This window comes from Lytechinus variegatus, chromosome 14, assembly GCF_018143015.1.
Source record: "Lytechinus variegatus isolate NC3 chromosome 14, Lvar_3.0, whole genome shotgun sequence".
Lineage (NCBI taxonomy): Eukaryota > Metazoa > Echinodermata > Echinoidea > Temnopleuroida > Toxopneustidae > Lytechinus > Lytechinus variegatus.
In genome coordinates, this window is record NC_054753.1 from 19,145,201 (window position 1) to 19,160,551 (window position 15,351).

A 15,351-nucleotide genomic window follows, 5' to 3' on the forward strand; every position below is an offset into this window, starting at 1 on the left:
GTAGCTTATAACAATAATCACCGAACATCACTGATTATTTGTCTCGTGAAATGCTCTCCAGGTCTGCCTCCACCTTCCGAATGCCTGTGCCCTGGGCAAATAGCACAGGTCTATTTCCCATGAATGTGCCAGGATGGAGGGATTCAATAGTCACATACCCGCCCTCCAGCCCGGAGTAATGCATTCCTGTCTGCTTCAACATCAAAGTCAATACAGGAATCCTACTCGATGTAGGTTGGGTCCCATGGGACGTTTGCAGAGATGTCCCTTTCAACAAGGAATTTACTTTTTTTTGCTCTGAATCCGAAAGATGGGAGAGCGGGAAAAGGTTGGAAGGAAAGTGGAGGAGAGGGGAAAGAAAGACTGTGTCTGTGGGAGAGATGGCGTAAGAAGAAAGAAAAGAAAGAGAGGGGGAGAGCGAGGAAAAACAGGGAGGAAGAAGGCGGGAGAAGTGGAAAGAGGTTACCAAAGAGGTTATGGAGGGAGAAGGGAATGGGGAGAAAAGTTTGGGAGAGAGAAATTAAAGAAAAATGAAATGATGATGGTAAAGAGAAAGATACAGGATTATTGAAAAGTTCGTAATATACATGTATAGGTGATAAAATGAAGTTTAAAAAAAGTCCCCAAATCAGGGGTGTTGGCGATTTTGATCTGCTTGAAAGCTCCTTTTTTAGTTGCTGGAATTATATTAAGTTTATTCTTGCTCAATGCCACCTTTGATAGTTAAGTTTATTTTATACATTTACATGTACCAGTACATGTAACTAAATTCTGATTCAAATTTGAGTCGTATGAAATTTTTGTTGTACCATTTCAGGTTTTCTTATGTACTCAAATTTGCCACCCCATACCCGGGTGAGTGGCATCCATTGCTGGTTGACCCTTAATATTGTTCAAGTCAGGGGAAAAAATACTGAGGGGCGATTTCACCCCCAAAATGCTCAAAAAGAGCCTTGGAAAATAAGATAAAGAGCCCAGAGCCCAGAAAATTTCCATTTTCTACAATGTTAAAGCTTATTCATTGTTGCAGAGGTTGTAAAAAAGTAGACCCCGAAATGTAAGATTGATTTATATTTTGCTTGGTTCCAGTGGAATGGAGTTAGATGTACTCTTGAGCTTGGTAACAGCTGATTGGACACCAGTGAGCCATGTTGACCCTCTTAGTTGCCCCAACATCAAGGAGCAACAAAGCCAAAACATCCTCGTCAGACATCTGCCATTCCTTTGGGAGACGATGGATGCAAAGGACGTTCTAAGTCATCTCTATAGATTACACGTTGCTTATTGGATGTTTTTGTTTGTATTTGTGTTTAAATCTGTCGCTGTTTTTTTCTTTTGATCTTCAGGAGGACGCGATCCATCAATGCGCCGGTCCCGTCGCCATCCTTCGGTCCGAAGGCCATGCTCAAGAGGGTTCCGGTCTCACAGATAATGTAAGTATCCCTTGCTCAGTACTTATTAATTTTACTCAACTAAACTCATTACTTAGTCCATTACTTAAGTTACTACTTAATTCTTAAGAAGCAAGAAAAGGTTATAAACTTAAAAAGTTATTCAGACCCATGTTACTTTTATCTATGTTTCTTTTGTTTTACTGCCTTTATTAAAAATTCTACTTAAAACTTAACACCAAAATGAACTACATGTATTATGCGTTATATGTGTATGGTGAGGGTTTGAAAGGGTGCCTGATCAAATAATAGTAATGTATGCATGTTTCCAAAAACCTGGGGTGAAAGATCATTTGTTTACTCATCCTCGAAGCTATGGAATAGCCTCCCTCATAACATCAAACAGTGCTTGACTTCTGAAACTTTCAAAAATTACCTCAAAACATTTCTGTTCAATTCTTCTTAATTTCTTTAATAATTTCCTAAAAAGCGCCTTGAGCACTCTACAGAGTAAATTTGGCGCGATATAAGTCTTAATTATTATTATTATTATGCGCATACTTAAATGTTTTTAGTAGGGCTGGTCCTGTCAGCCTTTCCATCACCCTTTGAAAAAGCTAGGTCACTTTTATTGAGGAGGCATTGTTAACTGGGTCCTGCAAAAATGATCTGATAGGGTCATTGATATTTCAATACCGTTGTTTACAACGAATATGGTACACTGTAAGACATTTGGGTAATTCATGTAACAATTTAATTTCAATAACTTTCATCTGGATTATCTCTTTATTTGTACTTTTATATTACAATTTGAAATATATTTAGTTGGAAGAGATTTTAGAGAATTATCCACCAATTGGGTATAATCACCAAATTGGTGCCCTTGCATTCATGCCTGTAGCCTGTCTAGTTTGTTATCTTCACTTGAAAATTGATGGGGAGGAATATGTTTATGTAATTACCCAGTTAATTGCACAGCTGATGCAATTACTGGCAGAAACTTCTTATTGGAGGGCCCATCAACAAATAAGGTTACACTGTTGTGCTTGTTCCATTAGCTATAAGTGTCCCATGACTCCCTAATGGAATAGGTTTTTAAAAGCCTCTTGATGATAAAGAATTCAAAAGTAATATTCTCCCTTCACTTTTACTAGAAGCTTTCAAAAAAAAAAAAAATCTGAGTGAATTGATTCTATCTTAAAACATTGAAACCAATGCTTTCATCCATGTATTTGAACTCTTCTGTCATGTATCTAAGAAATTTCCATCTAATAGGAAGACGTTACATGCTGGTTCTTGCATTTGACTGTATTCCCGTTTACAACATTTCCCAGCATCCTTTAAAGGGGAAGTTTACCCTGACAAAAATTTTAGGATAAAAATAGCAGGAAAAAAGGTGAAATACATTGTCGATTGTTTGAAATAAAATCCATTAAAGAATAAAAAAGTTATTAGAATTTTAATCATTCGATATGTGACGTCATATGTGAGCAGCTTTCCTACATATTTTATGGTAATAAAAAATCGATGAAATGTCATTTTCTTAGAAAATTGAAAATGGTTTTTACTGTACCTTCAGTATATCAATGCACAAACTACTTCAAACCCCTTCCTAAGAAAAAACAAGAATAAGTCATCTTGAATCATTAAGAAATTGAAATTTATGCATTTTATTTCAGGCAGCTGCTCATTTATGACGTCACAAATCCAAATCGTAAAATTCTAATAACTTTCTTAATCTTTGATGGATTTTCCTTCCTTTACCAATATTTTTCATGATTTTTTTCTGCTATTTTTGCAACAAACTTTTCTTCAGGGTGAACTTCCCCTTTAAAACCTTTTCATCCAACATCCTTTCAATCAAAGTGGACAAAATGGTGGGTTATAGGATACGCACTTTCAATTTTAATGAATAATCCACCTCACCATTGGATGGAAAAAATTGACAATGTAATTCAATTTGATTTGATTTGAAGGGAGTATGGAGTCACAGTGTAGATCTTTTCACTCCAATCTTTTGGATACTAAAATTGAATTTTCATATGCCCACGTACAATCTAAATACCAAAATGTTTATTCATTGAAAAGGGCAGATTGACCACAAAACACTGGACATTATAAAAATGCTGGAATTAAGCCAATGAAGGCTGATTTCTCCTTTCTGAAAATGCCATTCCTTGTCCTTTTCAAGTGACGATTTTAACATTTTGCTTTTATAGTAAATAATAAGGGCCAGGATTAAGAAGTTGTTGTTAAACCATGTGATATCATGAATTTATTTCAAGTAGAGTCAGTCACTCTGGCCCGTATTCTGAAGTCGGGTTAGACCATGGTCTAACTCTGTGCTAAAAATATGCAAGCCAAATGTGTCAAAATTTTTATTTAAGTTGTATGTTTCTTATGTTTACTGTGCTCTTTCTTGATTCATCGATGGTGAAGACAATCATCTATTTATACTTCCTAGACAACTGAATGGTTTGAGAACCAAATGAGCTGAAATATGATCTCTGCCATTAGTGATTTATGTAACAATTGGCTATCCATACTTTAACCTCAACTTTAAACCTGATTTTACGTTAAACCCAACTTCAGAATACGGGCCTCTGACTTTAAATCCCTTTAAGATCTTCATGTAGAATATTCCAAGTGCACGCACGAAGAAGATATGAAACTGACCTCAGTGTCACCAATGTCCTCCAGTGTCTCCCGATCTAATGCAGGACCAGCTGCTCCTAATGAATTTTTCTGATTAGCGCCAGAAGGACATGAAACATTACCCTCTAGGTCAAGCAGACGTCTGCTATTGTTATTGCTTTCAGAGGAGTAAAGGGTGGAGGGATGGACAGACAAATGTCGAATAACAGATTTATGAATAAATTAATTGATTTGTGATTGTAAATCAATGATGAATAATCTGACAAAGAATTGAATGAATCAATGGTTGAATTATTAGATAAATGTTTCTTTTTTTAGTTTAACTTAGCAAGAAAGTAAATCACTAAATGTAATGTAATGATAATATATAAAAAATCACTCTTTTACATCACCTGCGTACTAGTAAATCAGAATGGAATTGGGTCTCTCTTTATTAGAAAAATATTTTGCCTTTGTGAAAGCAAAGTACATGTACTTACTGAAAATAAATAGCAACAAGGGGAGTGTTTCATCAACCTTTTCGTCCGACATGTTGTCAGATCTGACATCTTTCCTTGATTTTGACTGGCTGATAAGCAATGTTACTATGGTAACTGTCGGATAAAATGGGACTTGTCGGATAAAACGTCTGACATGTCCTTTCATAAAACACTCTCCAGGTATCTACATTTTAAAAAATAAGAAGAACCTTGGAGCTTTTTAAGGAGAATGTTTAATGCAAGGCAAGAATAATATAATTTGCTTGTTAAGAGCGTTTCTAACTTTGATAAATATTATTGGTAGAGGCAGGTGTGAATGGGCAAAATAGATAATCAAGTTTATGTATTATGAGGTATGAACCAGGGGGGGTGTTTCACAAAGATTTAAGTATGACTTAGAGTCGCACTTAAATGTCTAGTTGCGCGTAGTATGAAAGGCATGACAGTATTGGTCAGATCATGCCAAAAGGACGCGCACTACTGCGTATTGATCAATAAGATTGCGCGTTGCATATCATGTACGCGTCGACATTTAAGTGCGACTTAAGTCATACTTAAATCTTTGTGAAACACCCCCCAGATCTTGTAATTTTTGATAATTTTCTCTTTTGGGCGAGTGTGAATACATCTTTTGACTCTTTAGCAGCGAACCAATGAAGGGGTTTAGATTTCATTAAAAAGGTGATGGATTGACATGGTTAAATTGAATGAGATGAAAAGCCCACTGTCTGGCGTAAAATTGTTTGTATAATTGTAGTAGGATCCATGATTAGGGTGACTGTTAGGCTGAATACCAAAGTTGTCAGGGTTATTGAAGGCTTGTACGTCCAGGGTATGGAAATAATTGTATTTCCAGGTAATATAGAAGTGACTTGTTATGACAGTTCTGTTTCCTAACATATGGCTTATTAATCCATGCATGTAAATTTTTTATCCTTTATGTTCTGTCAATCTTTTTCTCAGTCTGTTTCATCTCTTTGTATGTACCTCACCTTCTACCCCCCCCCCTCTCTCTATTTTTCTTTCCTCTTCTCTCCACTCCCCTCTCTTCCTTGGCCCTCTCTTCTCCACTTTTCCATCATTTTTAATTTTCTCTTTTTCTCTCTCCTTTTTGTTTTCCTCTTTTTCTATTTCTTTTCCCTGTCTAGTTCACAGATACCATTATCGTAAAAATATTTGTGCTACCTTGTACCATCAATAAAAAAGATATATGTTTTCCAATGATGATGCTAAAATTATGTAAATGATTTCTTCATAATGCCCCTTTTTATAGTGACAGTCCCTAGCTTCATTTGAATAAGGAAATTTATTGAATCAAAGATGACAATGGTTTATTTGTTTAAAAAATCTTCAATAATTGAATCATGAATCAACTTGGAAATCATCACAGATTCCTTGTGTTTAAAGACAATGTTCAGGTATGAAATATTATTAAAACATTTAATAATATCAGTGGAAATATGACAAAATCTTTATATCTTTCTGCCTTCAGGCATGTGACAGATCCCTCGAGCCAGCGCCTTGTATGGAAAGCCACGCCCCTCTCGGTACTCATTATTAAGAAAATCTTTGACACATCTGTCTTAGGACCCTTCAAAGAGATGACCAAATGGCTTTCGCAGGTGAGGAACAAAGGGCATTCCATACACAGAAGGTCACTTACCCCACTTGTCCCACTTGTGATGGGGGTCACAGCTAATTTTCACCTATATTCTTATGCCCTTGTCACAGTAATAGCCTTTTGGCTCTCAGATATTAAGATGAAGCTTTGTGACTGGCCAGAACCTGTTATATGTTGGTGCATGACTGAGTTGAGGTATTTTAGGATTAAACAGCTGGGGAGTGAGCCTAGCACTTTGGCAGAAAAAAACAGCTGGAGAGTGAGCCTAGTTGTATATCTGTAGATGATCAGTTAATGATGTAAAAAAAAGGCATTTAAGTTGTTTGGCCATAGATTCTTCTCTGCTCAGATTCACTCATGTCTTTTTTATATTAACTTTTAGCTGCATTGGCGTTTATTCTGTCAGTGTATACTCTATCTCTGCTAGTAATGACATTTGTTTGATAGTCAATAAATTAATAAACCTTAACATGCCTCAACCCAGTTGTGAACCAAAATATCCTACAGGTACCTAAATTTGGGGCAGATATTGAATCCAGTTTAAATAATATATGGAACCTTACATGTGGGGGCGCCATGGTCTCGTGGTTTACTACAAATCTCGTCTTTCAATGAGAGGGACATGGGTTTGAATCTCAGCCACGGCTCGTTTTCCGTCAGCAAGAAATTTATCCACATTGTGCTGCACTCAACCCAGGTGAGGTGAATGGGTACCCGGCAGGATTATTTCCTTGAATGCAGCCAGGGTAATATATACATGCAGTGCACCATTGAATAGGAAACTAGATAAATCGGCGCCTCATAAAGGCTATATGTTATCATTATTGAACCTTCCAGAACCACATTAAAAGTTTGCTTTGAGTTAGTAGAGAAAAGAAAAATACAATTTTGTTATTGTGGTATTGGTTTTAGTCTTTACCCATATTTTCCAAAGTTAGAGTTGTTTGCAAGGATATTGTTGAAAAAGTTCATACTAAGCCGGGTATTCTCTCAATTACAATTCTTGCCATGGGTAATTTGCTGACCATAATAAATTGCACCAATCTAAAGCAAGCTACTTTTGTGTTTTCAATTCCACTAGGATTTCATCAGTTTGATTGGCTTATCTTTATCATTGCCATTGCAGTACTTACTAATTAATCCATTGCACTGATTAATTTGATGCTGGTATCGTATAAACAAATCTAATCAGTATTGTGTATTCTCAAGGTTGCAGGGATTTTGGTATAATGAAAACAGAGTTCAGTAGCTTATATAATTTTGTGATATGAATGTGCGTCCATATGTCCAAACGGGCGATACATACAGCAATTATCTCTTTTTTCAGAAGATACATGTACATTCTGTAACGATGCAGGTGCTTCATCAACAACCCCTTCGTAATTATACAAATTGCACAAAGAAATTCTGAAGAGTATGTTTTATTGTTTTGCATTTGAAATAAGACTTCCATTTAAACCCAGCGTAAGAGGTCTGACACAAAGTTATGTTCTGTTCCTTTGGTAGTTTATTGGTAAAGTAAACACATGCCCTCATAATCCTGCCTCATATCATGTGCTTGCTGTTCACAATAAAACCATGTTGCGCCAAATGCCCTACAATATCAAAACAGTTACATTCCTAAACTTTCTGTTTTTTGTTTTACAGGAAAAGAACCTTGTGATCTATGTAGAAGGCAAAGTGCAAGAAGATGAAGATCTTTTAGCCGACAAGGAGTTTTCATCTCTCATGAAGAAATTCAAAACGTTTAAAGAAGGTAAGTAAAGCTCTTCCATTTTACCTTCCATTCACCGTACAGCCACACCAACGGAACTGATACCCTTTTCATAAACCCATCCTCCAATTAGCCGCCTAAGAGTAATGCGGATAATTCAATAAAAATTGCGTTCATAAACTCCGAAAATAATCCGCACTATTTTTACGTCCTGAAAAAGGCGGATAATAGTCATGACAACTGGACACGCCCCCTCCGATGCGGTGGTGTTGGAAAAGGGTGACCTTGTGACCGCACCATGGCAATTATCCGCATTATTTGGAAATGCGTTCATGAAGTCAAAATCTGGTCCCGATGCTGCTATTATGCGGATAATAGCAGCATCAAAATAATGCGGATAACTCTGGTCCTCCTCTGATTTTACGACCAAATTATGCTGCTATTAGCCGCATAATTGGGTTTATGAAAGGGGTATGACTGATGATTCTGTCATTGAAAATACTGTAATAGCTTTGATCAGTCTGTAGTTGGTCTTGATGATGTGACTGTAATGTGCTGCAATAAAGACTTTCAGAAGTCCTACACCAAAGTCTGCATTCAGACTATAACTGGAGACAGTTATTAGAAATCTTGGGCCAATGTTGTATCTTTGCCATTATGGCAACTACCATGGCAACAGGGCTCAGCAGGCAATCACAATTAACGTTTCCATGATAATTGCCATAATGGCAGTTACAACAATTCTAACTCTTTATGGAACCGATGTCTTCTTGGCATGTTTGACTCTCTCTTCTCCACTGAGAATAGTTTTGCTGATTTTTTACATAGGCGGCATAGCACTGTGTTATACATGTAGTCACTGTTCGCATCATTTTGTATAAATTTGTATGTTCGGTGAAAATGGCTAAACCGCTTTGAGGGTCCTGTTGCATAAAAGTAACTATTATTAAACTTTGCCATCGAATGGTAACTACCATGGTAACGGTGCTCATCAGCCAATCAAAATCAAGGATTCCTTTGTTTGGCAAAGTTACGAGTGCAGCACAATGTGGATGGAGGAAATTATGGCTTGGATTTAAACCCACGACTTCTGTTTCAATGTCAGAAGCCTAATCCACTGGGCCACATCTATCTCTCCATTCAAAATAAGATTTGAAGGAGATAGGCACTGTATAGTGGATTGTGTTGACAGAGTCTGAACATTTTTATTAGGATCACTTGAACAGCTCAGGGCAATGGATGTATTAGGAGGAACTGATATTGACTTTTGTTTGCATCCTTGCGAGTAATACTGATGATGAAGTCGAAGTCTTCTGTTTGGAATGATAACATGGATTGCTTTTCCATACAGTTCTGAGATTGAAATTAGAAATACAGTGATGTAGAGGAGAGGCATTTGTGGCTGAAACTGTTGTCTTGGAATTTCAGTTGAACATTTCGAGAATCATAATGTGTGATTTTTCTTGTCTCTCTGTCTTTCTGGTATAATTTATATGAACTTGTTTGTCATCTTCATTATCTAATCTTCTTTGAACTTCAGCATCTAAAAATATACTCCATTTTATTTCAACTTTAACTTCTGTATTGTTTTGTGTTGGTTCGGTGACAACCTGAGCGATAGACTGGACTTCATTACTGTCTCCGTGGAGGCAGTATCCTTCTGCTTGTTTTTGCCATCCTTTTTATCAAATCAAATGAATTTTTTTCACCCCAAAACATACTCCTCTGTATCACAATTAACCTTGTTTGTTGCTTATGTTACCTAGGTGACGACCTGAGCGATAGGATAGACTTCATCATCTGTCTTGGTGGGGATGGCACCCTCCTGTGGGCGTCTTCATTGTTCCAGGAAGGGAGTGTTCCTCCCGTCATGGCATATCACCTAGGATCCCTCGGTTTCCTCACGCCGTTTGAGTTTGAAGATTTCAAAGAATCCGTCAATGTCTTCCTTGAAGGTATGTATCGGTTGTCCATTCAATTCAGCGTTTATTTCCAAAGCGTTATTCCCATTACAACATTCAAATTTGTATATTTTACAATATATACTGGCGACTGGAGGTGACAACTCTATTACACAGGATACTCTGAAATTGGTATTTTTGAATTTTTACAGACATCATTAACATGTAAATTTCCCGACCTATAATGTCACCATCTGACAGACAAAGACAGATGGGAAAGATCAATGTAGATTAATTTTGACATTCTGGATTAATCTACTCATTATAAAGGATATCCGACAGGAAAGTTGAAGGAATGTACATGTACATGGAATCACCATATAGTTGGTTGGCTGGATGGTCAGTCCATTGCAAATTTTTTGAATTGAACTATTTCCCCAGATTTCACCCAGTGCCAGTGCATCTTGGGCATTCACATTGGTCTTGGAGTGAAAAACTTGCAAGACGTATTTTTAATGTGCCACAAACTGTGTTGCTGTGGTAATGACACATTAAGACAATGCCTTAAAATAGGTGCGTCCGACCCCCTTTATTTGGGTCCTTCCCGAAATAATTTTTCACTGTTTTCTAATTCTGATGAAATTATGTAATATTTTCAAATGATCATGACATGGGTAGTGAAGTAAGAATGGGGGAAATGAATGTTTGACATACAGGAACATTAATGGCTTCATGGAATTGCCCATTAGAATCACACTACTCTTATATGGACTCGACCTCTTATACAACCTGCAGGTAATGCAGCTGTCACGTTAAGAAGTCGACTGAAGTGTCTCATCTTCGAGAACTCTGAGATTCCCAATGGCCTTGAAGATAGCAACAACAGTGATTCCCTGAAGCCTGCCAGCAAGAAACCGGATCCACCTAACCTCAAATTCAAATTCCAGGTGAGAGCAAGTTGTGACCAGTTAAGACCAGTTAAGAGTTTTAGTTATCAAATTTGAACCATAATTTCTTGTTCTAATTAGCAAGTAACCAGATCTACCAAACTTCAAATTAAAATTCCTGGTGAGAAGTATCATGTTATTTTGATTCCAAATAAAACCAGTTGTGACCAGTTAAAACCAATTAAGAGTTTCAGTTATCAAAGTTCAAATGCCCTTGTTTCTACCACCAAGAAATCAGATCCAACTTGCCTCAAATTCAAATTCCATGTTAGAATTTTTTTTTTTTACGAGGATAATATGGTTTTTATTGCGCTGACAAACTTTAGATCAAGTCGTAAATTTTTGTTTCAAGGGCAATCTTAACTGGTCACATCTGGTTCTGAACTTCCAACTTGTATCTGAATCACCACTTTGGGAACCAGTGGTGACTAGTTACAACCAGCTAAGACTTCTCATTATCAAACTTCCAGCTTGATTAGTACCTGTTCTAAAGATTGGTGGTGCAGTGAAACTATGCATCCTAGGCCCTCTTGTGTAACAATTCAGTGTGTGCTAAGGGTCAAATTCACAGAATAGAGGATCGTTCAGACATGGCGCAAAAATGCTCAACGTTGCTGTGTGCAAAGTCATTGTTTATGAGGCATCAAAGGAGTGCAAATGCAAGAGACTTTTTGGGGTCGCAAGGAAACAGGAAACTGTACGAATTAATTCTTCTCAAAGGGATTGCCAATTGACAACAGCTTAAATGTTGTGCAAAATGATTTGTTTAGAGTCTGTACCGATGAACTTGTGATTTATCTGTGATGATGGGTGTCAGATTATATTGAAATCATGGCATTGTATACCATCAGTCGTGACTTCATAATGAAATCACTTTCATTTTATGAGTTAGGACAATATCCTAACTTGTTTACATGTAAAGCACACCGATAAGTACATTGGGGATATTCATCTCAAAAAGTGTGAACACTACAGAAAACGTTACTGAGTGATGTCATTCCCTATCTGAACGAGGTCTGGCACTTTGCCGAGAGTCTTTGTAATGATATCCAAAGCAATTTGGAAGTTGATGGAGATAATGTGTTTACTTTAAGCCTAGCTAGAAACCCAATCTAACAAACCTTGATGGCGATTTCCAGGTGAAACAGATTACCGGGTCTATCAATTTTCAATTAGCCCCACCCTTTTTCCTCTGTCCTTATGAAATATATTATATTGCATTGCTAAGAATGGGATACCAGAGATATTCCACGAGCTAGGGCCAACAATGCATGAATCATAGATGAGTGCAATATCACAATCTTTTCCAAAATAGTAGTATGTTGTTTTTAATAATGCTTATATACATGTAATGTCACTTTAATGCATGAGTTTAGATTTTAATGCTCTAAATCAGATTTCAAAAATTGTTTTTTTTTATTTTCCAGGCAATGAATGACGTCGTCATCGACAGAGGGCCTTCTCCGTACCTGTCAAACTTGGATCTTTTCATCGATGGTCGACATGTAACAACAGTGCAAGGAGATGGTGAGTCTATCAACTTCACATTCTTTCTGAGAAATATTAGATTTTGTGGCATTGTGGGGCCGAGTCATGTTCAAAATATACTTTCTAGACTCTAGTGGCGCCTTAACTAATTGGAAATAGGTATTCCGATAGATGGATGTCAGAAACATGAGCGCTGTTCTTTCTTGAAGAGAGAGAAATCTCTCTGCACCGATCGGTGGAACGACTGCTTAGAGATGTCTTTTGCTTGCTGGCGAAAAAAGCTTTAAATATTGGCGACAACATTCATATAAGACTACCCTAACTCGGGTAAGGAAATGAACCAATAAAACACCTGCAATTTAAATGTACCATTACAGTAAGCTATTGTGCAACAGGCACCAGATATCAATTTTAGAAATGAGAATAAATGACTTGTTTGAAGCCATTGCTTTGTCCTCCATTTGTATAGCTAAATGAAGAGGAAAACATACAACAAAAATAACTGTTTGTATTTGAGAATGCATCTTGTGCTATGAAATTGATTTTGATCTAGCACAGTTACAATATATATATGTTCCTATTATTCATTTTAGGAGCACTAGAATTGGTAGTGAATTCTGCAGGTATCTTGCAATGAATTGTCATCAATCAAACACCCAATTGTAATATCCCCTAGCGTAAACTGTATATATACATGTATATGTATAACCCGTCAGCATATTGTTATTAGATAAATGCATGGGTGCAGTTCTTTTCCCAGCGTTTTATTTTGAATGTTGTATTTCATTTGATGAAAAGGACCATTGTGGTATCTAACCCTGTGATCAATCAACCAGAAAGGCAAATACACAGCAAGGATGATTGGTTATTGTATTCATGACATCCTGGCTTTCAATAGAGAATTTTCTTTTAAAGGTCAAGTCCACCCCGGATAATTGTTGATTTGAATAAATAGAGAAAAATCAAAGTACCATAATGCTGAAAATTTCATCAAAATCGGATGTAAAATAAGAAAGTTATGACATTTTTAAGTTTCGCTTATTTTCCACAAAACAGTGGTATGCACAACTGAATGACATGCAAATGAGACAGTTGATGATGTCCCTCACTCACTATTTATTTTGTTTTTTATTGTTTGAATTATACAATATTTCATGTTTTTACAGATTTGACATTAAGGACCAACTTGACTGAACCATAGAGTATTAAACAATGCTAACTCCACGTGGTCAGAGAGGAATTGATCATTGTTTCAGTTGACAATGAGGAGAATATTAGAATATTTCATATAATAAAATACAAAGGAAATAGTGAGTGGATGACGTCACCAGTCTCCTCATTTGCATATCGACCAGGATGTTCATATAACTGTTCTATGAAATCAAGCGAAACTTTAAAATGTCATAATTTTCCTATTTTACATCCGATTTTGATGAAATTTTCAGTGTTATGCTTGTTGGATTTTTCTCTTTTTATTCAAGTAAACTTTTTGTTGGGGTGGACTTGTCCTTTAAAGATAGTTGAACAAAAAGTTTGAAGGGGGCCAAATGTCATGTGAACTAGCTTTTGTTGCCAGAATAGTGCCCTTTTACATATGGATGTATGATTAAATCGTATAAAGAATTGAACTTTGCAGAACATGCGTTTATCACAGACTCATGATCGGAACTGTTAGTAAATGTTGACTATCTTATGTGAAACTTAGTGTATTCATGCAGAAATGCTAACTGTTTTACACATATTTTGTTCAATTGTAATTCTTAATAAAAAAAAATGTTTTTCCCTAATTGTAAATTTTTAATGTGTTAATGTACATGTATAGTAAATGAAACAGTAGAATGTCAACAATGTTCTTTACAGGCTCGAGTGGACCTACAAAGTTTGCTTCTTCCTTTAAGAATGAATTTCAGCTATAAATTAACTTGTAGAAATACTTCTACATGTACATGCTAGGCTCGAGTCAAAATCCTTAACTGACATTCAACAGACTGCTAACATTGTTTTGTTTCAAATTTTGCTATAGCTTAAACTGTTTGGGAAAAAGTTTCAACCAGAGTCATTTTACACTTATTTTAAATTGCAATCACTAGTTGTTTTTATTGGATTCTGTTCAAAATCACATTTTCAGATTGTTACTGCAAGTATGGCATTTGTTTTTTTACCATGACTATGATTTTTTCCCTTTGCTACAGGTTTAATAATTTCCACTCCTACTGGTAGTACAGCGTATGCAGCTGCAGCAGGAGCAGCAATGGTACACCCCAACGTCCCTGCGATTCTAATCACCCCCATCTGCCCACATACACTGTCCTTCAGGCCTATTGTAGTACCTGCTGGAGTTGAACTCAAGGTAATGTACCATTGTTTGAATATAGGGGTGTTGAGAATATTTTGATGTGAGGGAATATCTGTCATGTATATTTTGGCCTATAAAGGCAAAGGAATGAATCACAAAAGTGACCTTTTCTTTCAAAGCGTAGAATGTATCTTTTGTCTTCATAGACTTAAGGTGACTTTTACATGTATTGCCTAACATATCACTAAAAAATTTAAGAAGAAATACTATTTTATGTCTTGAACTTTTAATAAATCTGTAAAGCACTTACATATAGAGATCTTGTGATGAATTAAGCCCTTCATGAAATTGGAATATTATTTTTTTTATCAGCATTTTCAAGTTGGACAAGCTATGGACTAAATTTTCATTTTTTTAAGTGTATTTTTCCTTTTTTTTTTTAGGTTTCTGTGTCTCCTGATGCAAGACATACAGCCTGGGCCTCATTTGATGGAAGGAATAGACAGGAACTCAAGAAAGGATTCTGGTAAGTTATATTATCATGGTAATTTTGAACAGGAAAAGAGAAAGAGAGAGGGAAAGAAAGAAAGAGAAAGAGGGGGAGCGAGAGTGTGTGAAGGAATCCTTGTTGCCTTGAATTTAAAAAACAAAAAACAAAGTTAATGGTTGCTGTTTCATGAAGACTTGACATAATAACAAGTTCACAATCGACCAATCAAGTTGATCGATTTCAGTAGTTTTGACTGGTTACTGCAGCAGTGTTATTACAACAAATTTTATTTATGAAACCGGTTGAAGGTTGTGAATGATATAAAGTTGGCCACTAATTAATTCTTCGATTATATCAACAGAAAGACAC

The 15,351-nt window shown here is 36.3% G+C and overlaps 1 protein-coding gene across 4 annotated transcripts in view; it reads left to right on the forward strand.

Moving 5' to 3' along the window:
- Positions 1-15,351, forward strand: part of LOC121427327 (NAD kinase-like) — a 41,047-nt gene that overhangs the window by 21,259 nt on the left and 4,437 nt on the right. For all 4 annotated transcript variants that reach the window (XM_041623667.1, XM_041623669.1, XM_041623668.1 and 1 more), the window contains exons 2-9: positions 1,347-1,433; positions 6,018-6,147; positions 7,794-7,902; positions 9,627-9,815; positions 10,557-10,708; positions 12,136-12,235; positions 14,389-14,546; positions 14,936-15,018. In XM_041623667.1, coding sequence (XP_041479601.1) covers positions 1,347-1,433; positions 6,018-6,147; positions 7,794-7,902; positions 9,627-9,815; positions 10,557-10,708; positions 12,136-12,235; positions 14,389-14,546; positions 14,936-15,018 — 1,008 coding nt within the window. The remainder of the gene's footprint in view (positions 1-1,346; positions 1,434-6,017; positions 6,148-7,793; positions 7,903-9,626; positions 9,816-10,556; positions 10,709-12,135; positions 12,236-14,388; positions 14,547-14,935; positions 15,019-15,351) is intronic.